This window comes from Poecilia reticulata, linkage group LG4, assembly GCF_000633615.1.
Source record: "Poecilia reticulata strain Guanapo linkage group LG4, Guppy_female_1.0+MT, whole genome shotgun sequence".
Lineage (NCBI taxonomy): Eukaryota > Metazoa > Chordata > Actinopteri > Cyprinodontiformes > Poeciliidae > Poecilia > Poecilia reticulata.
The window spans coordinates 21814677-21841359 of record NC_024334.1 but is presented as its reverse complement, the minus strand read 5'-3'; the positions used below and the strand labels follow the sequence as shown (position 1 = coordinate 21841359).

The following is a 26683-nucleotide window of genomic DNA, read 5'->3' as shown; positions in this document are numbered from 1 at the left end:
TGTGTTGTGCTGCAATTAGTGCTGCATTTGATATATACAAAAAAAACAAATGGTGCTTTGAGTAAATGCACCCAAAGGAATTTACAGACTCCCTCTACAGTTCTACCTTATATAGTAAACAGAGTGCTTCCTCCTTAGCAGCTTTGCTCTTGTTGTTCCATAAGTGAGCTATTTATTTGTTCAAATACCTGCTGGAATGCGTTACGTGTTTTCGTGTGACATGAGTTTATTGGGTTTCCTCTCTACCTGAAAAAACCCTCTGAATGTGTGCTGCTCTATCTTGCACCATCTGTTTTATTTGTCTGTTTCTCCAGAAGAACAGAGATTCAGTTGTCCTGTTGCTCTCATGAACATGTCTAGTGCTTTCATTGATTGCCATACCATTCTTCTTTCATAGAATCACTGTTGATAGGCAATGACCACTGCAGACCATGGATACCAAACAAGAGATTTAGCTTCGGAGACGTTCTGAAGGGAAATACAAAATGATGCCCTTACTAAAATCTACCCAATCATTCTGTCCGACCCACTGAAACGAAACTGTGTTTGGGGTAATTATGCCCTTTCTGCTCAGGATATTTAAAGCAACAAACTCGCTCCCAGTGACTCACAATAACTAAAAGTTGAATACCAAAAAAAACCCAGAAGCAATAGTGATGTTTGCCTTCATGTGCCCGTTTTACACTTTGTGTGAATGCGGTGTATTTGCAGGAACTCTCCAGCAGGGTGTGCCAAATGCTAAAAAAAAAAAAATCACATTGTTTTATCTGCACTTCTTATGCAAATACACTGGTTAGCATGTTTGACGAAAAAAATGTGTGCTATTTGTAGACAGATGCATGTTTTATACTTCTCTTTTGTGTAAGTCTGACTTGTATAACATACGTAGACGAATTACCAAACCACTGCGAAAATGGATTTATTCTGCTTTTACTTTCTGTTTCATTAAACGTAGCCTTGTTGACAGTTGACACTTGAAAAATGATGAAGTATCAGAGAGTATAAGAACAACCTTGTGAGTGTCTTTCACCGTGGAAACACCACCCTCCGCTTTCACAATCACTCTCCTCTGTTGGGAAAAGGGGAGACTGATATACCAGGAAAGAGGTGGCAGCGTATGTTTGCGGGAAGCCTTTGGAGCTCTTCCAGCTCTGTTGGTCAATATCACAAAATGGACTGATGAATGCCAAAATCAGACAATGAGCTTAAGATAAGAGAATTTTTTACTGCATTTAATATCAGAGATGACATGTGCTTTTAAATATAATTACTTCTGCGGGGAACTTGATTGTTTATATTGGCTAAAATAAATGGGAAGCAATAAAACAATGAGGCACAAAAAGAAGATGAACTATTCAACAATAGATGGATTGGTCACTTCTTTATATGCTAAACCCCGATAATATTGTAACCCCTTGCCTTGGACTGGATGATGTCTCTTTTTTCTTAAAAAGAAAACTCAACTATTATATAAATATTAAATGAGCACTTTAGCTATAGCCGACAAGTTTATGTGTGTGTGTGCTGAGGGGCTTCAATTGATTATAAACTTGTATAAAACAGTGATGCAGCAGTCTATCTTACTGAGGCTAACCAAATTTTCAATTTCTCTTTAGATGAATTTTGGAAATAAGATTTTTTTTTATTCCTAAAGTTTACTTTAAGTTTATTGTGTCTGTAGTTTTGTTGCACTTTTATTAATTAGTTATTTATTGCATTTTACTGCAGTCATAAACTTCAACACCAATTAAATAGACATTATACATCTTGTTATTTCAGCTTTTTATATCTATTTAATCGCCCTCTGAAGAGTACAAGGCACAAAGGAGATTTATGCATTTACTTTATATAAAGTAAATATTCGGAAAGCATTGGTCTAGCCTTAAAGATAAGCTCACAATTAAACCTGTCTAGAATGGGTCATTATAGGCAACAGGAAGCTGAAACCTAATAATAAAAGCACACATGAACTTACCTCTTTTAGAGTTTCTTAATGTGATTTATTATAACTATCCGTGCAACTTAAAGAGATTTGGGCATCATTAATCTGGGTGTGCTGGTATACATTTGAAACTCATTATGAACATCACTATAATTACATTTATGACTATGGTATTATTATAATTTAATATGCTGCATATGGTCATTAAGTGTTAGGCTTGTGTTAAAGCAAATACTTTAGGCAGGTATGGTCCATTAATTGCTGCTGTGAACTATTTCTGGCCTGGCTGTTTGCTGCTCTTGATCAACAAGCGGCTCTGCGCGTGACGACAGCGGCGGAAATATTTTTTCGCTATTCAAAATGGCACCGTCTCAATCAGGAAGTAAGGAAAACAACTAGGAAGACTAACTTGGATAAATATCCCGGTTTGAGGTACTTTGACCCGAGTGCTCGTTCAAATTCAGGCCATTGTCTTCGTGGATAAGACTAACTGCAAATAGCCCACTTACGGTAAGTCTCAGTAGAGGATTTTTTTCAAAGACCAGCGACACATCGGCTTTAAAACGAGACGCATTCTAGGCAGCCTCTCCTAGGTGCGCACGTTTTTAACAACGGGTCACCCAGGGATTTAAGTAGTTTGTTTTAGTTTAGCGTTATTACGTTATATGGTGTTGGTCTACTTTGTCTAAGGTTCAGTCTATTAAAGTTTTGTATCAAATAAGCAAAACTGTGTATCGCTTAGATTTTTAATACAAGATTATGGTATTAATAATACGATTACCCTACGTTATTATCCGATTTTAGCAACAGAAATCAGCAGGCCTTGGGCACTGTCAAAAACACAAACTAAAGTTACGTTTAATCGCTTAACCTATTTTACTACAATTCTACAAGAAAGTTAAGTATTTGTCACAGTTTTGCAGTGCACAAAATGTTACAAAAAAACCTTGCACATTTGAACGCGGCTCCAACGATGTTACAAAACAAACATACCCAAAGTCTGAAAAAGGCTACGAGCGATGCTAACCTAGCTATCTCTATTATTTATCTAAAAAGTATTGCTTATTGCGGCAAATTGATATAGGATAATGCCCCGCTTTGACCTCTTCGACTGTTGTTCAAGAAAACAATATGTTTAACCAGTGGCTGTTTTTAAGCCCCTTTGGTTGTTTTTGAACAGCTTGTTAATGTATCGTTAACCGTCCGGCAAGCTAACAGTAGTAGCAGTGTAACACTACGTAGAGCTCTGGCTGCTCTCCTTTGTGCTTTGTACTCTTCAGGGAACCTTTAAAATGTATTTGTTGGGAATTATATCTCGGTTTCCCCAGGTATTTTAAGAAAGAAAAAAAAAACTAAAAGTTTGCAGTAGTATATTCGGACTTCAAGCGCAAAAAACGTACTTTAGTGGCATTTAAATAGACAGAGTGAACAGCTTAAACTGAAAACTATTCTCGCTCTCAGAAAGCCATGCTGAGTTGTTCTAACCTCTCTTGTACCTGCTGGTTGAAAGTTGAGATCATTCTTTCTCAAAACCTGATAAATTAAGATACGATGCCCGTGATATGTATAATTGACATTTTATTGATTTTCGTCAAAAACAGCGGGGTTATATGTATATATGAAATAAAGAATAGTGCACATTGATCAGTTGTAAGCATGTATTAACCAGTCTTGGACTGAATACAATCAACAAGGTGTACTAGAATATTATAAACATAATTACACTACTAATGTCTTAAGTTTAGCGATTAAAGTGCTTTTATTTTGAGCCCTGCCTCTACCCCTCTTGTTGCTGCATGTTGCCAGTCAGCTGGCTGAAAGAGTCATGCAGTCAGGGTTCAATTTTCATAGATTCACCTATTCGCAGATTTTTCTGTGGGACATACCAGAATTATGTGTAGATTTATTTTAAAATAGAGCATATCTAATACATTTGAAAAAAAAAAAAAAGATAGCTTGGAAAGCTGAACTACCTGGGTGCAAGGCAACTTGACACAGTATTGGCTGACATGTACAGAGCAGCCAATCCAGGCAAGAGCAGCAACCAAATGTTGGCACTGATTGGCTGTACCCCTAAGAGCAGAGATAATGAAAAGTGTAGATAATAAGTTATGCAGTAGTGACAAGATGGTTTCCACTATTTATTAATGCACACTGTGTCTTTAGAAGGGTCTCAAGCATTCACAGATTTTAGGTGTTTGTGTACATCCATGATCCTTAAGTCTTGTGAATATCTGGGGTTCACAATTGTGAAAAACATTGACAGTCAGGACTTGTTAGTGCTATTCATTCCACCTAAGCTACATGGGGAAAGCAATCAAAGAGGATAATGGAAACATAAAACAATAATATACAATTGGATTTGAGCATTTGGGGATTTTTTTCAATAATTAATCAAAACAACCTAACTACTTGGAGACAATAAGCTAAAAATTGTATCAGAAGTGTATTAAACAAAAGTGTGACGGGTGAAAAATGATTATGAGAGGTTTCAAAAAGGGCAGACAGAGGTGGAGCCATTAAGCTAACATTATTTTAAAACTACAGTCTATAAGCTACAAGCAGGATGATTTTATTAAAATTTTGAATTTAATAAAATCAATTATTAAATTAAATCCCTTTTTGGATTAATAAAGTATTTTTCAGTTTGAGTTTGAATTTTAAATGAATTTGAAATAATGGAAAATAATTATAGTAAAAAAAAATTCGTATAGATAACATGGCACTGCATTAATCCGTATACTTCTGTTGTTGAAGCTATTGTTGCATTTTTGATTTTTTTTTTAAAGAAGCTAATTTATGTTTGATTTTTATTTTCTGTAGTTTTCTTATGTTGCTGTATTTCTACTCAAGATTGTAATTCCATCAGAATTTCTTAGTAGTCTGTCCATTGTATCAATCTTAATAAAAGAAGTGTGTATTTTTTTTACACATTTTTATTTTACCGGTATGTATTTTTGCTGCAAAAGACAGGCACTGAACCCCAAAACATTGTCCTAATGTGTTAAGAACACAATAAGACATTAGGAGATGGTTGGAGAGGTGAGCGGTTTACTAAGAATGAAATGGAAATGGCTCACCCAAAGCTGTCCCCTCTAGGACTTTTTTCTTTCCTGCAATTTTCACTCTTTGGTTTCCACTGTGTCTGTTGCCTGCAGCAAAGGCTAGCCAAGCCTCTTGCAAGCCTTGACACAGCAGGTTGCCATGGTGGCTGGCTATTTTTCTAATTATGTCATTCCCCCTTGCTGTGAAATGAATAACACGCAAGGTTCCTCTCTCAGTTTTACGCACGTTTCTTAACCCCCTTTCAACAGTCAGTGGCGTTTCTCTGATTTGTTGTGAAATCTGTCTTGCAGGCAGCCAGGTCTGGCTCCTCCTCTCCAGCCCAGACTTTTAATATGACAGACAGGGAAACCATTTTTTATTTTTTATATTTTTTACAAGTATACTACTATTAGCTTATTATATGTTTTTGTAACGAGATTCAGCAACGGGATCTCATAAAATTGCATGTTGCTTTGCTGACGAGCAGCGCCTAAATTATTGCGTTCATATGTGAAGCTGCTGCAGTTGTATGAGCAACCAGATAGGAACTCATAGCATCCTTTTCCTCCTCCAGGCCAATGTTCTGCTATGCGGCTTTAATGAAAGTTATCTGGAGCCACGCTAAAATGTGTTGGGTCCTTCCTGCCTGTGCTTCTCCTCTCCACCAAGTTTCATTAAATTCGGTTAGTGTTGTGTAATCCTAGCGACAGGCTGATAAATGGGTAGCAAAACATATATTTTTTTTATCTTCTGATCTTCTTAACAGAGGAATATTAATACGGCCAACCTCTGTGGGTTGCGTGCTAACGTGTAGGCTTCTGCTGCATGGCTAATTTTCCAGTGAAACAGTCTATGACTGTTTGCCCTGCAGGGATGTTAAGGGTCATGAAACGCAATATGTGTTGTGTGCTGTTTATTTCCTTCAGGAACTTTAGGGATGATATACAGTGAGTGTGGAGGCATTTAGCAAAGCAGAAACGGTCAGGTCGAAAGCTTATTCGGCTTCTTACCGGTATAGATGTTGACGGAGCAATGCTCAAGATTTGTTTGACAAATCTTGAACACATTTATCACAAAAAATACGTTTCCTTTCTTTTTGGGGGGGTTAGCTTATGGATTTGGTGAACAAACAGTTCATGCCCTTTGCTGTTTGTGGCTAAGCCTCTGTTCTCCTTCCCCCCATGTCTCTGCTTGCTCTTTTTTCTTCTCCTCTCTTCAACTGATGCCAGTAATAAATCTTATTTATAGCCCGTTAGTTGATTAGAGTGAGGCTGAAAAATCTGAAGTGGAGGAAGTGGATTGTTCCTCAGTAATATCTTTGATTTAGACCAGTGTTTCTCAACCTTTTTTGGGCCAGCGCCCCCCCTTGCCTTTATCCAGGTCCCTCGCTGCCCCCCACCAAAGAATTTGCAGGCTACTTTGCACTGACCATTATTTTATCATTAATATTACTATCACTATTGTAGATGTTTTGATTTTTATGCTTGTTTCTGTATTTATCATCAAAAATCAATTCCCAGAGAACAAAAAAGCAATGGAAATAGAAATTATTTTCACAGGTGTCTACAAAAAATGCAATGAACATTCAAGTTAAAATCGGTAGGCGTAACAGCAGCCAATCAGAGTGGAAAAAATATTCTTATTTTGTGCCATTTTCTAGTTGTTAAATCTTGCACAAAATGACCAGATAAAAGATGAACAACATGCCAGTTTAAACTTTGATCTATTTGCAAAACGACTGAGCTCTGCAACATTAAAACATGGATAGAACTGTAACTACATTAATCATRGCTCTTCTTCTCTTCAGTGTTTGTCAGTTTCTGGTGGTGCAGCTCTGTGCTGCCTTCAGGAGAATGGGACATCAGAGTATCACACATAAAATGTCACCCACATGACATTTATTGTGCAAACCAGAGCTTTCAGTGGAAAAACAAAAGTTCCAGGTCCTTTTAATGCCATACAGATATGAGACAGAAACATGGATTAAATCTTTATATAGACCTGTCTATTGATTTATAGATTAATAGTTTTACTGGACAGAAATTACAAAGAACAAATCTGGYTCTTAATCAAATCCTAATGAGTCAAATTCAAAGTGTCATGGAGTCATCAGCCTCATGACATTAACACTGACATGAAAAATMATATTGAAGAAATAAATATATCAAATCTAATTAAAAACATAAATAAGTGATAAGTTATTTACTGTTATGGTCTGTAAGATATATTTATTCTCAGTACTAGATATGGTCTCAGCAAACCCATGACATTTCAACAATATTTTTTTGTCTTTTATCTGGAAATAGTGTCTGTTCTTGCCATACCAGTTTATTCCTCTGTATTTACTTTAGTTTCTTAGTTTATTCTTGCATTTTGTTCTTCATTCATTTCCATTTAGTTTCCTTTGATTAGTTTTATCCTCTCTTGGTTTATTGCTATGTCCACTTTAGTTTCTTTCCTGTTGCTAGATTTATTTTATTGTTTATTGACCACCAGTAATATTCACTCATCACCTGCTGCGCAGCCTAATCGTCATGTGTTTCACATCATGTGTTGATTTTTTCACTGTCCAGCGTCGGATCCTCTGTTTTTATGCCATAATTCACATCTAGTTTGTCGCTCGTTTTCTGTCCCGCTTTTCCTGTTTCAGAGTTTTGATCAATGTGCTCGTCTTTTTTTTTTTTTTTTAAGCCCCTAAGGTGCAGGGCGGTCGGGAATCGTATCAATGGGGAAAAGGCAGACTGACATTACAACGGAAACCACACGGAATCACACCGGACCACTTACAGCACCGGTGTTAACGCTACAAAATGAACGCTCTCTATCGTGGTATCACCCATGGAGGGATTTCTTGATTTCTTTATTTAAATGGGTTCATTTTTCAGAGGGATACACAGTGAGGGTATCGTGATTTTAGCTACCAGTAGCAGGAGAACGGAGCTGCGCCAAAAAGCTAACAGAAGCTAACAAACACTGAATAGAAGAAGAGCTGCCATCGATACAGTTGCAGCCAAGCATGGTTTAATGTTACACAATACAGTTTTACCAAGTTGCTCAAAGTCTAAACTGGTATTGTTGTGCAAGGTGTAAAGTTTACCTTCGACCAAACGCCCCCCAAAGGCATCCCAGCACCCCCCCTTTTGTAAAAATGTCCGCCAGCGCCCCCTGCCGTCCTCTGAACGCCCCCTGGGGGGCGGTACCGCCCACGTTGAGAACTGCTAATTTAGACCCTGATTCCTAGGAATTTAACCTTCAATAGGTACAGTTTTTTTAATTAGAAGAGATGAGTGGAACAACTGAACAATGGTGAACATATAATTGTGAAGTACTTACTTTTAATGACTGTCTTCATGTCTCATGTTCTGTCTTTTATACATAGACGTGAAAGGTGTCTACATGAATATTGTGAAATACTCGGTTATACTCTGGTGTGCCTCACTGCTACGCGTTCCAGTTCGGCGACTTAAATGTGTCAGATTTGTTACAGGAAAGTCAAACAGGAGTTTCAAAACAGAGCTCATCCTGGAAGGAAATATGAGAGAATTATTAGTGTTTATGAATAGATGAAGGAGTGCAGAGTTTGTTATTGTTTCCTTTATCAGATGAGTTTTATAGCCAAGTGCGTGCAATGAACTGGAAAGGATAGGGGCTTACTTGAACACTTGAACCCATGTTAAATAGGTCACAAGAGGTCACAAGATCCGATGTCTCGTATACCCAGTGCTCAACGACACAATGTTTTATAAAAAGGGACTGAGCCGATGCTAAAGTGTTATGGTTACATAATTGTAAATTCAGTGAGGTCACTGTCCCAAGTTAGGACTTTCCAAAACTATGTTATGTTTTATGCTTGAATAAAAAAAATGTTTTGAAATTCTTTCTAACTGCCTTTACAATACTAATTAAGGTTCTACATTTATTTATTCTACATACACAGTGTCCAGAATGAATCTTATAAATCTTTTTTTTTATTGCGTTGTCTGAAAGAAACACAGTTAAAGAGGGAAGCTTTTAGAGAGTATTACTTACAATTGGATATAAGAAGCCACTAATATTAATGAAGAAGTGGCTTCTTCATTAGCCTTGTCCAGCAGAGAAAGACAAAAAAGGAAAAGACCCAAATTTATCATAAAATGTGAAGTTGGAGGAGCAACAAAGCATCACTTTATGCCGATCACTTTGGCACCCCGTCTGAAATCTTATTAGGAGGGCGTAAAACCATAAAAATGGTTTCTAGCTTTGAAATTTGAGCTTCTTGATAAGAAAATGTCCAAATAAAATTAGCTAAAACTGTCATTTTAGTAAGTTGTCACTAGAAGTCACTGTTTTTGTGTGTCAGTGTAAACATGATCTCATAACCTTATTATATACAAAGATCTGCGAGTTAGTTATCGTGAGTCAGCATGCTGCATATTATAGGTAACAAGCTGCATATTATAGGTAACAAACTCTTGAGTCACTTTACAATCCTTTTTTTGTTCATGTGAAGGTGGAACATTGCACCACTGAAAATACAGGTTTGTCTGTCTTGATGCTCTGCCAGTCTATTTTCATATTACCTGTGTCATAAACTTGCTTCATCCTGTCTAACATGTGTTTCCAAAGTTGGCAGTCAGTTTATTTATGTCGACCCATCTTCTGCGGTTCGGTACTCAAAACATTTTCCACTTGGATTAAAGATTTTCTCTTTTTTTCTTGCAAGATAGCAAGGTATTACTATTTGTTTTGGTAAATCTTTTAGTTAAAGCTCAAAGTAGAATTGCTGGGGAAGATTTGGCATAACTGAATCAAATTGCGTATGTAAAGGCAAAACCGCTGGAAAAGAGTAGTGGAGAACTAGAAAATTCCTGAAGAAATTTAACCGGGACATGCCAAAGTTTGCCCGTCGGTTGGAACCCCACCGTTCTGATGCTAAAAATAGTCATCAATGCTAAGCTTAGCTAAATTGTAGTCAATAACCTGTGGAGAGTCAGTAGCATATTCACTAAGCTGTACTTGTACCATTCATTATGTTAAAATTAATGCATAAGATAAAATTTGCCAAAATGCTAATGTTAGCATGAAGGCTATCAGTAGCATGTGGGACTTCATGAGCATGTTTTCTTTCATTGACTTACTCCATTCAGCATAGGAAACATGGCAAATAAGTGAGAAAATTAACTAATGGGTTAATTTAGGTAAAAGGCTAATACACTGCTTTCCGCAGTTCATTAGCAAGGGTAGTGAAATGCTAATGTTTGTGCAAGGCAGTTCACTATCCTGAGAAAAATTACATTAAAAAAAGCTAAATATTATTGCACCGCCTATGGCGGTGCACTGACGTGAGAAGAATTTGAATGCTTTTATTTTTGAAAGTTACAGTAAGCTTCATTTTAATGACCACACAAATTCAATGTGTAGCAGCGGTTTGTTTAAACCAGTCATATAAAGCCCAAAAGAGCAATTACCTGATGTGAAAATTGTCGGGGCTTTTATTTTGAAATTTTCAGTAAGCTTCATTTTAAATGGCCGTACTAATCCAATGTGTAACAGTGGTTTGGTTAATCCAGCTAAATAATGCCCAAAACAGCAAGTAGTTCTAAATGCCAGCTCAGCCCTACTCTGTAATAATTGAGTGTTCCACCATGTTGTAGTTCTGACCTTCTGCTCTGCCCTCTGTATTAAAGTGTTCCGCCATGTTTAGAACTACAGAGTCTTTGTAGTCCAAACCAGCAGTGCTGCCTTTCTCTGTATTCTGTTGCTATAGCGGTTAATCCTCAGCCAACTGCTGTGTGTTTAAGACAAAAAGGTGGAGAAAGAATTCTATCTTTATGAGACAACCAGTCAGTTTTGATTAAAAAAAAGCAGTCCGAACAAATGCTTCCCGTTCAGGATCCGTAAGGCTGATCCAAAAAATGTTTGAAGCGTATGACAGGGCTATTTGTCGTCTCCAATAGTCCCGCGATTCATATCTGTAGCTCACTCACAGAAATAGCAGCGATGAGAAAAATGGTGTGCACTGAGCTCAGAAATGTTTCAGAAAAGTCTGAAAATGAATGGCTCAGTGCCTGAGGTTATCCTGTCACTTGATTTCACTTTGAAGCACCTTGACAGAAAACCGTCAGGCCTAGAGAAAGTTTGAAAACATTTTACGGGAGCAGGCATGCGTATCAATGTCATGACCAACTTTCATGTCAATAGAGCAATTTTTGCAGCCATGAGGGCGATTTCAAAATTATTTTGGGGTCAAAAATTCCTTCATTTTCTCTCTCTAAAAAAGCGGCAGTTGGTGTCAGTTACACTCTGCGTTTCGGCAGTTGGAAATTTTGCTCGTTTTTCACTTTTTACGTCGTCATTGTAACTCCTATCCCCAATAAAAATAATAGCTCCCTTCTCGGCATCGAGATGCACGTTTTGATACCACTTTTGTGGGTGTGCACGCAGCAGTAGGAGCCGCATTAACGGTGATGGAAGAAATATAAATAAAGAGACATTCTATTAGGTGTAGAACAATAGGTGCCTGCCGTGCATTACATGAAAGGCAGTGACTGCCTTGCCTGGCAAGGCAGTCACTGCTCTTCCCTATGTAATGCTAATGGCATGCCCCAATCAGTATGGAGGATTATTGTAATGATTTTAATTTTGATGTTTGCTCAATTGACATATTAGTTTTTTATGATTTTTGTCTTAATATTGATGTCATATCCAAATTCTGCTGTTTTATTACTTATGCTTTTAAATAATACAGTAGTCTATATAATGTGCATGAGCTCATACCAAGTTTACTGATATAATTCTTTTGTTATTTTCCTGTGTTTACACAAAGCTTTAATTATTTTGAGTATTTTCTGTGGAGATAAAAATGTGAGCTGCTAATGTCAGTGTAGAATTTGCTGCTCAAAAAATAAGATTTTTACTTTAGCAAAAAAAATAATAATTGTTTTTTAAACCAGCTAATCTCGACAGTAAAGTTAACTTTAATTTAAAAATGCAGATGTGAATTGAAACAGTGAAGAGTCAGAAATGAAACACCAGAATTTTACAATTGAAAAATATAAATTACATTAAATCTGTCAAATTAAAATCACAGTTTAGTGACAGATTTGGCAAAATGTTACTAAAAATAGAGAAGTGGATGCACTCATGTCAAGAGGCAGGCCAGCCTTAATTGGTCAGTATTTAATAGTTTTTAAACACAAACTGTAGGATCCCGGTTTGTGCCTCCAGAATAGAGAAAACCTTCAATCAGCTTAGTGAGCGAGGAGTTTGACCAGCAGTTGGTCCGAAAGCGAGTAATTCTGATGTCATCAACTGGACAGATCTCTGTTCCTTAGAGGCACGATGCGAGGCGGATCAAATCTTTAAACACGATGACTGTGGTTCATCTGAAGTGTCTCCACCAAACTCTTAAGGCATTGAAAACAAAGCAACTACTTCTTCAGTTGACTCCATTTCAGTGCATTAGAATATGCAGCATTTTATTTTTATAAACAGTGACAATATCTAAACTAAAAAAAAGAGAGATGTAAAAACACAAATGGACCAAAGAGAAAAGAATCAGCCTTGAAAGTCCTTCACGTTTCCGAAGCTCTACAGTTTATCACTGTCTCTTTCTAAGGTCGATGGATGCAAATATTGTTTTAAAAAAATGATAAAAACTCTGGAATGATTTTAAGAAGAGATCTAAAAAGATACTCATAGAGCATATTGTGGAAAAACAGTGACATTCAGTCACCCAGTCCTTTGGCTTTGATGGACTATGAAGGTCCTATTATGCTAGTTTAAGCATAATTCTTTATAAAGTCATTTCATAGTTAAACCTCCATTACATTTTACTATAAATGCAAATAAAGAGGCTAGCAGCTGGATGAATGAAAACAGTGATGTTTTGATACTTCTACACAGCCTTTTTATTCCTGCCTGCCTCACTGTTCAACGTACCTTTGTTGATTTAAAAAAAATAAATAAATAAAATAAAAAGACAGCTACACTACATGCTGTAATTTAAATTCTTTTTTGTTGCTTTTATTCTGCAATTGTAAGGAGCACAACTATTTTTCCGTCTGACTGCGACGTTTCTGTTAAAAAGTGTGAACGCCATCTGATTTAATCCGCCAGCTCCGAGCCCAGGAGACGCTATGAACTGAGCTGAACTTTGCTAAGCACGGTGCCACAGATAGACTGAGACGGGTTCCCTGCCGCTGAGCACGTGGCCCGATGTTCTCACGCCTGCCAGAGAAGTGAGGTCAGTTAGAGTGGAGCACAGCACCGTCTGGGTTTCAGTATAAATAGACGGCATTTTACTGAATTTCACTCACCCTTGTATCTAAAAACAAAGGCCGATGCGATTTTTCTGCTCGCTAATTCAGCGGTCCCCGTCGTTTCTGCTTTCTCACTGCTGAGCTCTCGAAATGGAAGAAATGTGGTAGAAATATTAGAATGAAAAAAAAAGAAAGGAAAACTGCAACAAACCGTCACAGGAAAGTAGAAGACACGGCACACAATACCAGTGAGATAATATGTGGCGTGTGATGAAAAAGTGAGATGAAGGTGTGGGAGTGTGACATAAACGGAGAAGGAGATGGTCCATGTGAGAATCGAAAGGGCCGGTATGAGTAGATTAGACCAAAGGGTGGGAAGTATCCGAAAGCAAGCCCTGCCACAAGAAAGAGAAATATTTGGTTTGTTCTTGTGACCTATTAAAATGCTCTTTTAACTATTGAAGTGCCCCTTTAATGTCTAACACGCAACATCCTGCGTATATAACATTCTACCTCGTTGCAGCTTGAATTTTGAAATCAACTTTTATCCTTTAAGTTTAAACATAAGACTGCCTTTTTGCATTTGAATAACACCCGTACGAGCTCGCCCGTAGTTGTGTAAAACATCGAGCTGAAACCTAAGCAGGAAAGCAAAAAAGCCACATAAAGCTAGCATCTGTTTTTGTCCCTTAGTTCTGAGAAAATTAGATGATAGAGGAAACTGGAGCAAAGAAGCAGCTGAAGTGGATTGGTTATTCTTTGATCTGTTCAGCCTTTGATCTATTTCTGGTTGGTGATTGTGGTGGAACTTGAAGTAGGGGTATTATCTCTGAAATCAGTGTCATCAAGCCGCTGCAGAGCATCTAATGTTTTTCATCCTTTGCTCTTTTTGCTCCTCAACAACTTTCCTGGTTGTCAGAACCTGCAGTGCACTTACCTTCCTTGCTGTAAGGTACATTTTTGTCGTTTGTTAGAAACGTGGTAAAAAAATATATTTGTATGCCGTCAACTATTCCATGTTTTTGCCACGCTATAATCACAAACCAAATTAAATTTATCAGGAGTTTATATAAAAGACCAGTGCAATGTAATGCATATAGAGTGGAGTGAAAGAAAAATAATGCGTGGTTTTGACATGTTGTCATGGTAACTTAGGCTATTTGTTTTAACACACCAGTGGTAATTAGTGTGTAGATTAACTTTGACCTTTGAAGGAAATTCTGTGTTTGATTTTAGTAGGGGACTTTTGGGTAAAGAGAGCTGAATACAATTGCAGATCAGGCTTTTTAGATTTTTATTCATAAAACATCTTGAAAACAGCATGGCTTCCGTCTGCGTCAAAATTGTGTGCTGCTTTGTGCTGGACGGTTCAATAAAATCCCAGTAATACACATTAACGACAAACTGCCTACTGTTTCACTTTGTTTGCGTGCTCTGTTCCAGTCCGAAGGGACTGCCGATAAATATTTGAATGGTGAAAATGCAATAACAACAGACTCTTAAAACCAAATTTGTTTCCATTTCCCAGCTTTCGATAAGGCACCAGACTCACTTACAGTCATCTGATCGCTACACTCTACTGTTAGTGTGCAGTTCACAGCCATGACTGTAATCCTACGTGCACATTCAGTCAGAGGAAATAAGGGCTGAAAGAAGGCTTATGTCTGTGTCCTTCTTCGATTTGCTATCCTTCAGTGTGTGTCCCAGGTTTAGACCTTTTTGTGTGCTAATTAATAATACATGCTGTTTTGAATGATTGAACCCTGTTTCCCTAGGAAGTAACTCGTTCCTTTTATGAATATTTCATCGCTGCAGATAATGAATCCAGCCGGTCACAACAATTATAACCAACTAACGGCCCCTTTGCTGCTCCGATGTTAAAGCAGCTGGCCCCGCCATCATTTCTGACCTGTTCGCTTCTGATGCAGATGGACTCAGACTGGTGATGATTCAGTGTTGCTCAGTGGACCGAAGGACCGTAGTAAGTCGGGTTGTTAGTAGAAATGACAGATCCAGCAGGACAGAAAATGCTAGAGGGCTTGTATGTCACATGAGGAAAATATGTATGCTGACGCCAATGCAGCAGACGTAAGTGTGTCAAAAGTGTAGCTGTGTTCATTTCATGGTTGGATTACAAAGCAGCTCTAAAGGGTCATGTTACCCCACAGACCTCTGAGCTTTGCCCTGGAAATATTGCAGAAAGTAACAAAACGGTGGCTGAAAGCAATCTGATCAACCACATTAAAGCTGCAGTGCAACTTTTATAAAAAATATATTTTTTACATAGTTGTTGAAACTCTCATTATATCGAGACAGTATAGTATGAGATAGGTAGTCTGGGAAAAAATCAAGCTCCTGTGCCTTCTCCCAGTGCTAACCACAAACAACCAATCAGACCCAGGAGATGGGTCTTAGCGCTGCCAATCATGCCATGTGTGTGCCGCTCACCTCCCATTCTCCCCACCATGCCTGTTCTTTGCTGCAACAAAGCTGTAATATATGTATATGTTTTATATTACACTGTCACAGCATGGCGATAGTTTTAACAAATATGTAAAAGACATATATTTATAAAAGTTGCGTCTTGCACTTTTAAGCTCAAAGAAACACAAGGTGACTAGATAGGCAAAAAGGCAGTCAAAGTGACAGAGAGCGAAGAACACATACTAAATGCGTTTCTGTCACTCGACTCATTTCTTTCTGTCAGGCAAACATTGGTGCTCTGTGAACAAGGCATTCATATGTATGAATTCTTGGCTTTGTGTCTCATTATATTGTGTATAATTATAGTTAATCTCACTGTCCCTCCATCTTCTTCAACTAATTTTTTTTATTACAAGATAAATGCTTGTATAATATGCTTAAAGCTGCAAGACTCATGTTTAAAGTTATTTTCAATGAAGAAGATCATTTTTTCTCCGCTTCATCAGACTCTTTGATTTAATCAGACACAGTGTACCAGCTCTAAGTGTACATGACCTAGATACTGGATCCCTTAATAAGCCATATGTTCTGCTCGATATAAGTATGTATGACTGGGGTACTTTTCAACAAACAATAAGAACAAAGGACAGCTTATATGGACTGATGTGACCATGATCCTTTATTTAAATACAGAAATGTGCTTTTGTGCTTCTCAATTGAATATAAGACCACTACAAAGTCTCAATTTAGTTGTTTATTTCTAAAGAATGTAAAGATGAGCTTGTTGATGTTCTTCAGATCGTTGTTCTGCTTCATAACCCCGGTTCACTTGAGTTTAAGGTCACAGATTTGATGGCCACACTTTCTAATTCAGGATTTCCTGTAGAGAGGAAGATTCAGGGTTCTAACTTGTTATGGCAAACTGTCCCAGTCTTGAGGCAGAGAAGCAACCTCAATCACACGACCTTTGAGAGTCAATAAGATGTTATTTTGTCTGAGATTCCGTTAGTTATAAACAGGATGCGGTGAAACACACACCTTCTACAAAGTTCCTTTTGCTCTCGACTGTCGACAAAGTGTTTTCCCAAAGGTCCAGAGGATCATTAAGGCTTAACAAATGTGAGGAGGAAGAAGAAGGTTTTTGTTTCTTTCCGGTGAGCAGTGGCTCAAATCATGATAATCTGCCTCAGACCTAGACCAGTTTTTCATTTTTTTTATTGTTAAGTCATGATTTTAACTGAGGCAACAGATGTCTACAGTGCTTTTTTTGAGAGCTTCTGGATGAATCCTTGCAGACTAGTTGTAATAATTTTGGTGGATAATTTTGTTTCCTCCATTTGTGGATAACTTCCCTGAAGTACAAATGTATTTAAAAAAAAAAGAAGAAAAAAGCCCTTTTACCATTTCCAGACTGATATCTGCCGGTAACTTTCTCATCTCATCTTGAAATTCTTTAGGTCAGGATTAAGTGTTTTGCTCTTTGAGATTGTTTGGCCTAATTTGTGCAGGCCGACAGCAGGTTCTGTTTAAATGAAGACAAAAACGCTTAATCAGAGAGCATTTCTAGCTGTGCAAAATGAAAACAGGGCAAGCAAAAAGTTATTCCCTGTGTTGGTTTGTCTGGCATGCTTGTAGATAATACAAAATATAATACAGCAATGAACGTATAAAATACAACAAACTGTAGGAGAAGCTGAGATTCATCAGGGGCTTCAAGTCTGATATTTGTGAGTGGATTGTGATGTCTTCAATTATCAATTATCAAAATAAAACTGATTTTCAAAATGATAAGATTTATTTGACATTGCTACGCATGTCGATTTGCTTCAACACACATATCATTGACACATTTATTTGCTAATTAGAATAGGTGTTTATCAATCTAATTTTAAAAAGACTAAAAAAGCTTCTTGTGGACCTAATATTCCTTTCTTAACTAATTTCTAATTTTTCTTTTGCATGTTGCTTGTCCCCACATTTTAATAAAGTCGTCACACTAAATAAACTAAAATAAAAGTATAAACTGGGGCCAAATGTATGTATGTATGGCACAATTTTGAAGGCACATGTGACTGTGCAAACGCTTGTTGGCATGCACACACACGCCAAGCAGGGCGATTGTCATCCTCGTGAGCATTAATTGTGACTTAGCAGCTTAAGGAAGTCACACTTCCCAGGGTGATCTCCATGTGCTCTGGCAGGATAGGAAAGGCCACCAGTGCACATCAGGAAGTCATTTCTTGCCACACACTGACTTTTATCTACCTGCCACCTATTGCAAGCACATGTTGGATGCTGTTAACTGAGACACACACACGTAACGTGGTTTTGTGACGACAGGCGGAGGGGGCTGCTTGTTAACCCTCCTTGACTCATGCAGACCTAAACCAAAGCAGGTAGTCTGCAGAGGTTTTTCCAATATAATACTTCATTTTCCTTCTTTCAAATTTCCAACCCATTGAAGGTGTTTATAGTTGCCTCAGTTTTTTTTTTTTTAGATTCTGCTAAAAACACACGTGAAGTTGGCTAATCTGGTTTCACCGCATTGCTGAAAAAGACCACCCAGGGAGAGAGAGAGGCTGAAACACTTGAGAAGGGAGGACAAAAAAAAAAAGAAAAAGAAAGGTAATCGTTGATGGTATGAGCAAACTGAAGAAACTACAATCCAGAACACTCTTAATTAAAATGAGTTCAAACTGGTTGTACCTGTTTACAGAGGTTTTATGGAGATTTTCTGGAAATTGGGGTATTATTTTGAACCTTTTACAATCACTTACAAAATGTACACAATTTACATGCCTCTCCTTTGGCATCGGAGAATCCTTGTTTCCTTTTTTCTTTGTGTAAACTAAGCTCTCTCTCACATAGACGATAACTCGTTTTTGTCCCAGTAACAGCTTGCCTCATCACCTCCGTCTCCCTCCACTGCAGAAGTTCGGAGTAGTAGGGGTGAGGGGAGTTTGCTTGTTTTCCCGTAATGAGAACCGTTACAGGAACGGGGGTTTTATCTGGGAGAACTCTCGCCGTAATCAGTATCGATTATCCTGAGAAGCCGTACCGATTATCGGGGGTGGGTGTTGGGAACTGAGAACAGCAAGGGGACACAATTTTCTGTCACTGACATAGTCACCAGCATCATTCTGGTGGCATTCTCGTCGGTGGTTGCGGATCAAAGTATTGGAAAGAATTTGTGCTTCTAATAAATTACCACATTTAACAAGATGCAGTTTCACCTTTTGATGCTCCGAGGGTGGTGAGGTCTGCCTCCTCGGGCTAACGATGGAAACGTTGGCGGTCTCAGCCATCACAACTTTGTACTACTACACTTTATAGAGCCTTCTTAAACTCACTTTTTACAGGATAGCTAATTTTTCCAAATTAACCTTTTATTTCTGGATTGTACCAGTTTTGTTTTCAGGCTCTTTGTCTTAGAAATCAGCCCATTCTTTGCTTCTTCACATTTACTTCACGCTGGCAGCCTGCAGGGAAAATGGCTTCCCCCTTGTGTCTCTTGGCATTGTGAGTGGGGAATATGTTGGGTCAGGTCTATTTCATGCACCCCCACTTGGACACACAAAGCAGCTCTTAGTTAGACCCACATGAACTCTATTAGTATTTATTACCTCATTGTTCATAGTGAACATGTCTGGCATGTGTTCCAGACTGGGAGCAAACTGGGGGAAGGACCGAAGTAAGGATGGTGTGAAATAGCGAGGGGGGAAAAAACAGAGATTTTCTTGTGAAAATTACAGGAAGACTGGCATTTATCAAGCATTTAAAACAGTCGCCGCACAGCACTTTCTTTTTTGTGTGTTTTTTCTTCCATATTTTATGTTGGATCAGCATTTTACACAATGCCTTCATAGCAGAGAAGAGAAACTCAACTATGTACAAGGGAGAGACGCATTTCGAAATCCAAAGTGTTTAGTTGATTTCATAAATCCTGCAACTAAGGGAAGCAGAAACTCGAGCTGAGTTTATTGTTTGACTTGAAGCACATAGATAGTTTCTCTAAACTCACAATAAAAAATATAAATTGTTCCCAGTAAACCAAAGGCACAGAGAAGAGAAATATAAATTTACATTAGCTTAACCCAGAGCATAATCAGAGTCGAAATGTATAGTCTTAAATGGTCCAGCATCAAAAATTATGTTGTATACTAATGTTGTTTTATGTTAATGGATTTTTAATTGTTAATCTCACCAAAATGAATGCAGTCAAACAGTGGGAAGGCTTAGGAGATGATGTGTCTTTGTAAGCGGGAAACAAGACGGCAGTGTTGAAGTTGTAAGTTTGATGGCATTGCAGGAAATCTTCTTGAGCGTCATTACTCTAGTCTAGCCGGTCTGACCTGTCTTTATGCTCGACGCAATATACGCTCTGGATTGTGAAGCCGACAAGTATATGGTGGTTTCATATGGAAACAATCCTGTACATGCACATTTTTCCAACCGCACACTGTTCCTGCTTGCTGCTTGTAAACGTATAGAACATTTCAAAGCACATTCTGTTGTGGTTTGTATTGATTCTCTAATGAACTTGAAACATTTCGTACAGTCAGATAACGAAGGATGTCAATCAATTGGCAAAACTTTGAACTTTGTTTAATGTATGAGATCAAACACAGCTGGAATTACGCTTAAAATGGAGGCTTTTTTAAAAATCTTATTAATAAATTTTATATGGGTAAACTTTTTTAGATGTTATATTGCAACTCGAGCCGAGCAAAAACATGAAAATTAACGTCTTTGTTTTTCTGAGAGTAAACGCGCAGCTTGACAAATTTATGTCATGGTTGATATATTTTCTATTTTAGACAATTATGGGGAAAAAAAACAACTCTTGTGTTGAAAACTATTTCAAAGAAGTGAGACTAGACAGACACCCTTTTAGTTTTGATTACCTTTGTTGTTTTGGTTTCTCAATATGAAAGAAAGGACATTTCAAAAATTACTCAAAAACTTGTATTAAATTTGCTTCTGTTAAATATGATGTTGATCTTGTGCAGCATAAATAATTTACTAACATCACATTCTCCTTTTCTTCTCCCTCCCATGTAACCCCTTCCCCCTCCCCTCCCCAGGTCATGGAGAGCACTTGTCCTTGCTGAAGTACTGACTCAGACACAGCCAGCTCGTGGGTGGCGGTAGAGGGGTGCATAGTCTAAGTCTGCTGGTAGTCATGTGTGAAGCTCTGGACTGATGTCCACCCTTACCTCAGTGCTGGCCATGGACGGGGAGAACTACCTGCATCCAGAAGGCCCTCAGCTGAACAGCAGCATGTTCTCAGTGGGCGCCTCAAACATGGAGGCAAGTCATTTGTCTGCATTAAAGCTGTTGAAACTCGAGTTGCTGAAATTCAGAATGACAAACGCAGGAATCGCATCCATGTCAAGTTTTTTTGGTTAAAACTAATTGTTTCCTTTAAGTAATTGCTGAAATGCACAAGCAGGCGTCAGTTCAGACAACTGAGAGGTGGTTGCAAAAATATATATAAAATAATTGACATGCATTATATAGTAAGAAACTGTTTCTGTCATTGTCTCAAATTAAGTCATACTGGATATTTATTTTATTTCCTTGAAATTCAGAAGTTTACTTGCAATTTTTAAACCAACATCGATGTTCTTTTAAATAATTTAGGAAACCCCAAATAACGCTGTCTTGAATTGGCTTCTAAGAGGTTAAAGTTTGAGCTAATTTAAAGAACAGCTTGGGATTTTTTAAGGCAACTCATCAAATATTGTACTTCCTTCTGTGATACCCTGAAAACCAAAAATTAAAGTTAAAATCAGGCAAGATATTTGATCAAGGATAGTGGATCCCCACAAGTCTGGTTCACTGATGGGTACAATGTCTAAAAGGTTGAAGGTGCTGCTTTCATCTGTTGAAACAAGTATATGGGAGATCTCAGAGCTAACAAGACGATATTCCAAAAAGCAATAAAGAAATCCCAAAAACCAGACAATAATAGAAAAATAGAAGAAGCTTGTAATGCTGAGAATACCATCCGAACTTTGAAGTGCAGGAGTGGCACCATCATTTCTAGGTATCTTGCTGCAGGAGGGACTGGTGGACTTCTCAAAATAGATAGCAACATAAAAGTCCCATATAAATTTTGACATCTCAAGATGTCAGAAAGTTTCAACTTGGGCGTAGATGTATTTAAGTGCACAATGACCATAAACAAACCAACAAATTTGTTAGAAAGGGGCCTAAAAACAACAAGTCAATGTTTGCAGTGTCCCTCATGAATCCCTAATGCCAGTCGCACAAAGAAAAAAAATTCTAGGCAGAAGAGAAAAGGTGTGTGGTTGGGTACAAACCTGACTCAGTTACACCTGTTCTGTAGAAGTAATGATCCAAAATTCCAGCAAACTGTTGTGAGAAGCTTGTGGCAGCACCTAAAATTTTTATACCAAGAAATACACTTTAAAACTGTTTAAAAGACATTGTTTCCGAAAAGCAAGGAGGTGTAAGTAAGCTTCTGAATTTGTAGAAAGTTTTTTGTTTTATCCTATTATATGGGGGCATTTTGCAATAGAAATAATTTTGGTAATTCTGTTATAAAACAAGGCAATTTTAGACCTAATTATTATAACAAAAAAAGGTTTTGTTCTTTTGAAAGAGTGCAAGTAAACATCAGGTTTAATCTCCAGAAATGTTTACATGCAGTGATCAATTTTAAGATACATCCAAAAGAACTAAGAGAAGGAAACACCGCATTAAAAAAATAAATATAACAACAAAATCTAAAGATGGCACATCACGATAAACTAAATAAAAATAAAAAAAAAGGATTATAAAATAAGCTTCTGCCTGTAGAAAGCTGACATAAACGGCAAGACTTTCAGTGCTGATATGTTGGAGCCAGAAATTTAATGTATCGGATATTTTTTTTATGTTGTAACATGTGAAATAATCTTCGCGTCAATGTAACCTCCCTGAAGAGGAAAGCATGTTCTGATCTTGTTTTAACAAGAATTCATTAGCCTGTTCTTTTTAAGTCTACTTAAATATTGATTTCTAAATTTGCCTTTTCAGAAGTTAAAACATTGACTTCTGTCCTAACGGTCTTACACCTGTGTCCCATCCACTCATTGATGGATGGGACACATCCATCAATGGACCACAGCACCTACTCTGTGAGGGGCTGTGGTCAGTTGTTGACACATACATGTAAAGTTGCATATCATCAGTGTAAATAAAGTAAAAGTAAAATGTTGCAATGCTCAGTAAGCTAGGCTAGGGGGAGCATGCACATGCTGAATAAAGAAGATCAAAGAACGAAGCCTTGAAGAACCTCACATGTGATCTCATGTGATCTTTGTTTGCTTTGATTTATATTTGCCAACAGAGACAAAGTAGTTCATGTTTGACATGTATGATTGTGCCACACCTTGTGGTCCATATTTTTAGACTTCACACCTTTCCTAGCAAGAGAATAAATACCAAGTCTGCCTAAAAACTTTGACCAAAAAATCTTTAATTACTAGAAACAAAAACCCACTTTCCTATGTAAATCACTGAAAAACAGCTTTCAACTTTATTCCTGTGAATAATTTTTTGCACAGAGACAAACAACAAAAATGGATAATATAAATCATATTCATAAATGTAGCAAAATGAAAACTGAATAAAGTTACGCCCAACATGATTCAGAATTCGTCAGGTCTAAAGTAATTTGATCAAGAAGTAGGCAGAAAACAAGACGGGTATGGCGCAGAATCTAACGTTGTAAAAAAAAAAAAACAGTTTTTATTACATGTTTTTAAAAAGGCGTGTAAAAAATCTTTATACAACATTCAAACTCACTTTTAGCTACTGACCAACTTTTTGCATGTTTCGCTGGTATTTTGATATTTTTCTTCAGTGAAGAGCACAGACTTATTCAGATTGGAAATCCTCCTCGTCATCACCGTAATCTGCATCTGCCTGCACAGATTCTCTATCAGATTGAGCTTAGTTGACAAACACTTTGTATAATTACTAACTCCCCCTGACACTTTGAAGGTTTTAGCTCTTTATACAGTAAATATTGTTTAAATTTCAATACACAGAATCACTTCAAACACTTTTCAGTAGGTTACTTGTCCGGCACAATTCTGCTTGAGAGTGTTATGTTTACTGGATTGTTAAGTGGTCATTTACAAGCCGTTATTGACAGTAACTTTTATTCTTTAGTTTAATGTGAACCTGTGAAACTGCTTTGTCAAATGCAATGCAGTCAAAAAACTTCAGGCGTGCCTATCATTTGTGCCAGTGCTCCTAAGAAAACAATGTAGACTAGAGACCTGAAATCAATAGAAAAAGGAAGCAATCCTCTGGTGGAAGTTTTGCAGAGATGAGACCGAGGGGTTTTCCTTCCCTTTGCAGAGTATTATGAGATATAATTATCATATAATTTGATTTGACTATGCCAGCAGCCTTTAAGGTATTTGCTCCATATTTCTTCATAACTTTGCTTGGATACAAAGTGGATATTTGGTTTCAGTATAATTAAAAAGAATATTTTTAAAGCCAAAGTCAAACTTAATTTAAACTTCCCTCGACCAAAGAAATATTCCCTAAAATGTTTAACAAAAAAAAAAAAATTAATAAAAATTCTACCATGTCTTCTTTATTGTCTGAAATTCCTGAGAATTTCTCAAAATATCCACTCAGTAAATTGAAACCACGTCGGGATGGTTGCTTCTGTAAAATTCTGTTGAATTCGCAGAGTCATACAGAGGAAAAATGGAACAATAAAGAACGTTGTTGTAACTGCTTGGTCATAATTTTTTGGTAAAAAAAACATACACCCATTTTAGAAAATGACAAGCATTGCTCAATTAAAGGATGTTTTACGTCAGCTCTAACTGTCATAACTGAGTGCATTCATCAAGTCCAAAAAAAAAGAGATGTTATTTTAACTGTACCTTTACTTTCTTTGTTTCAGAGTTCAATATTTAACTCCTCTGGTACCTGGGGATCCTTTCCTCAGCAGCCTGGATACTGCCCTATGCAATCTGGAAACCAGTAAGTCCACCTAAAATTTCAACTCTGCTTCACAGCGCTTTCACACGACTCAAATTCCAGTTTTGACAGCAAAAAAACATTGCAAGTGAAATAAAGTTTGACATTACACAGCAGTAAAATCTGACCGTTAGGAAACAGAAAGGAAATGTTTCAGCTTTTAAAAGAAAACGGCTTCAAAATCTCTCGACTTAAATTTCACAAACGCGCCCACTTGGTGTGACCTAATGCAGTCCCCCACACCACCAGCTCACTTCACTCCACATTGGTCTAATCTGTGAGACCTCTTTTATTTCCTGCTGTGGGCGGCTTGACGTCAGCCTGCGTTTGGGGTAGGGGGTTGAGTGTTAGACTTCCTGCAAGTTAGAGCTGCTTGTGTGATCTTGCCACTGAATACGACGTGTCATTTTAAACACAGTGTTTATCAGTCAGTTGTTGTGTTTCTGTTTCCTGTGAACCGACAAGAAAACACTACAGGAACCTTTCTGAGTATACAGAAGAGAGGCTGCTTTGCACAGGTGAATGTTTTGGCCAGTTTAAGTCTCTGTATTAAAGAACATGGTTTATATGGCACAATGCAGGTTTTAACTTTTTTTGCGTTAAAAAAAAAAACTTGATACATTTTATTTATAATTGATGTTTGTCTGTGTTGTAATTTACTGTCCAGAAGCTGATTATCGTAATAAATAACATTTTGGAAACTTTGGAAATGGGCCCTTTATTTATTTTTTTCTTTTTACTATGAATGATGAATTTTTTTCTTCACATCAAGATGTTTCGTTTTATTACTGCGATGTGCGCTGTGTTTCTTTGAAAGTTATAACATCTGGTGACGTGAAGGCGCTGCGTGTGGTTTTCAAGTTCACTCAAAGTGGAGCTTTATGATGTCAAGCTCATTGTACAGGACCGTATCTCACTTTCTATCTTACTGTGTACAGAAGGGATACAAAAAAACCGGTCTGGCTCAGAGAAAAATGATGTGATTGTTTATCAATTTCTTTAGAATCGGTCTAGTTAGATCTCATCGAGCACAATTAAAGTGAGGTAACTTTTCTTTTTTTTAAAAAAAAGCTTAAAATTTGCATTATCTTCAATGGTTTTGCGTTTGAAAAATGGTGTTTTCAGAGATTTCCTGGAACACTTAGGCCAGTTTTTTACGAAACAGGACAGAGCACTTAAAGCAGTAGTTTTTGTATGACCACCTTTTATTGTGTTCACTTCTGTTTTTTCTGATTCTCACGACCTTGTAAGTCCCCAGTGCCGCCTGATGCCTGGGTAACTTTGCACTCTCCTGTCCAAAGTAAAATTGATTAGACTCGAAAGTGCAATCTTGCCTGCTCAGACTGTTGCTGAGAACGTGCAGAGGAGTGAGATGATCACATGACACCAGTGAGGAGAAAACATGCATGGGAAGTGTTATGTTTGCTCAAATTGTTGTCTTACAGTGCCCACTCACATCTGCAGAGCACATACTGTTCCTATGAATGACTACAAGAACCATAAAGACAACTATATTGGCCTTTTCATAATTAATACTTTTAATTTGTGTGTTAGGATTCAAATAGCTAGTCAAGCAGATCATGCTACTTTACCGTAGTTGTTGCTTTAGTGCTGGAAAGTGTTAAAACTTGATGTGCAACATGAAGCTGCAGCAGATCTGCTGCTGTGTTTTGTGGAACCAGCACCAGACTTCTACAGACCACATAAACCTCTGTGCGTACTGTATGTGATCAAACACTATCTTTTTAAAAGACCGATGCACTGTTTACATAGTTACACAACATATCAGGTGTAAAATAAAATGTCAGAACTTTTCATTCTAGGCAGAAGTTGGCTGTTTATTTCCTATATTTAGCTGTGAAAATAATTCTGATACAGTTGATGAGAAGAATAAGAAGACAAACATTTTTTCTTCCCTATCTGAAATTAAATATTGACACACTAATGTGACATTTCTTCCAGAGATTTCTTTATTGATGTCTTCAAAATCATAAGCTTGCTTACATTTCATCAGTAT

At 37.5% G+C, this 26683-nt stretch overlaps 1 protein-coding gene across 3 annotated transcripts in view; it reads left to right on the top strand.

Annotated features, from left to right (window-relative positions):
• Window positions 1–2284: 2284 nt before the first annotated feature.
• sbno2b (strawberry notch homolog 2b) overlaps window positions 2285–26683 on the top strand; it is a 73400-nt gene continuing 49001 nt past the window's right edge. For 2 of the 3 annotated variants that reach the window (XM_008407249.2, XM_008407247.2), the window contains exons 1-3: window positions 2285–2452; window positions 20736–20961; window positions 24590–24669. In XM_008407249.2, coding sequence (XP_008405471.1) covers window positions 20854–20961; window positions 24590–24669 — 188 coding nt within the window. In that variant the 5' untranslated portion in view covers window positions 2285–2452; window positions 20736–20853. Of the gene's footprint in view, window positions 2453–20735; window positions 20962–24589; window positions 24670–26683 lie in introns of those variants that run through there. The other variant, XM_017304516.1, reaches the window with a different exon arrangement.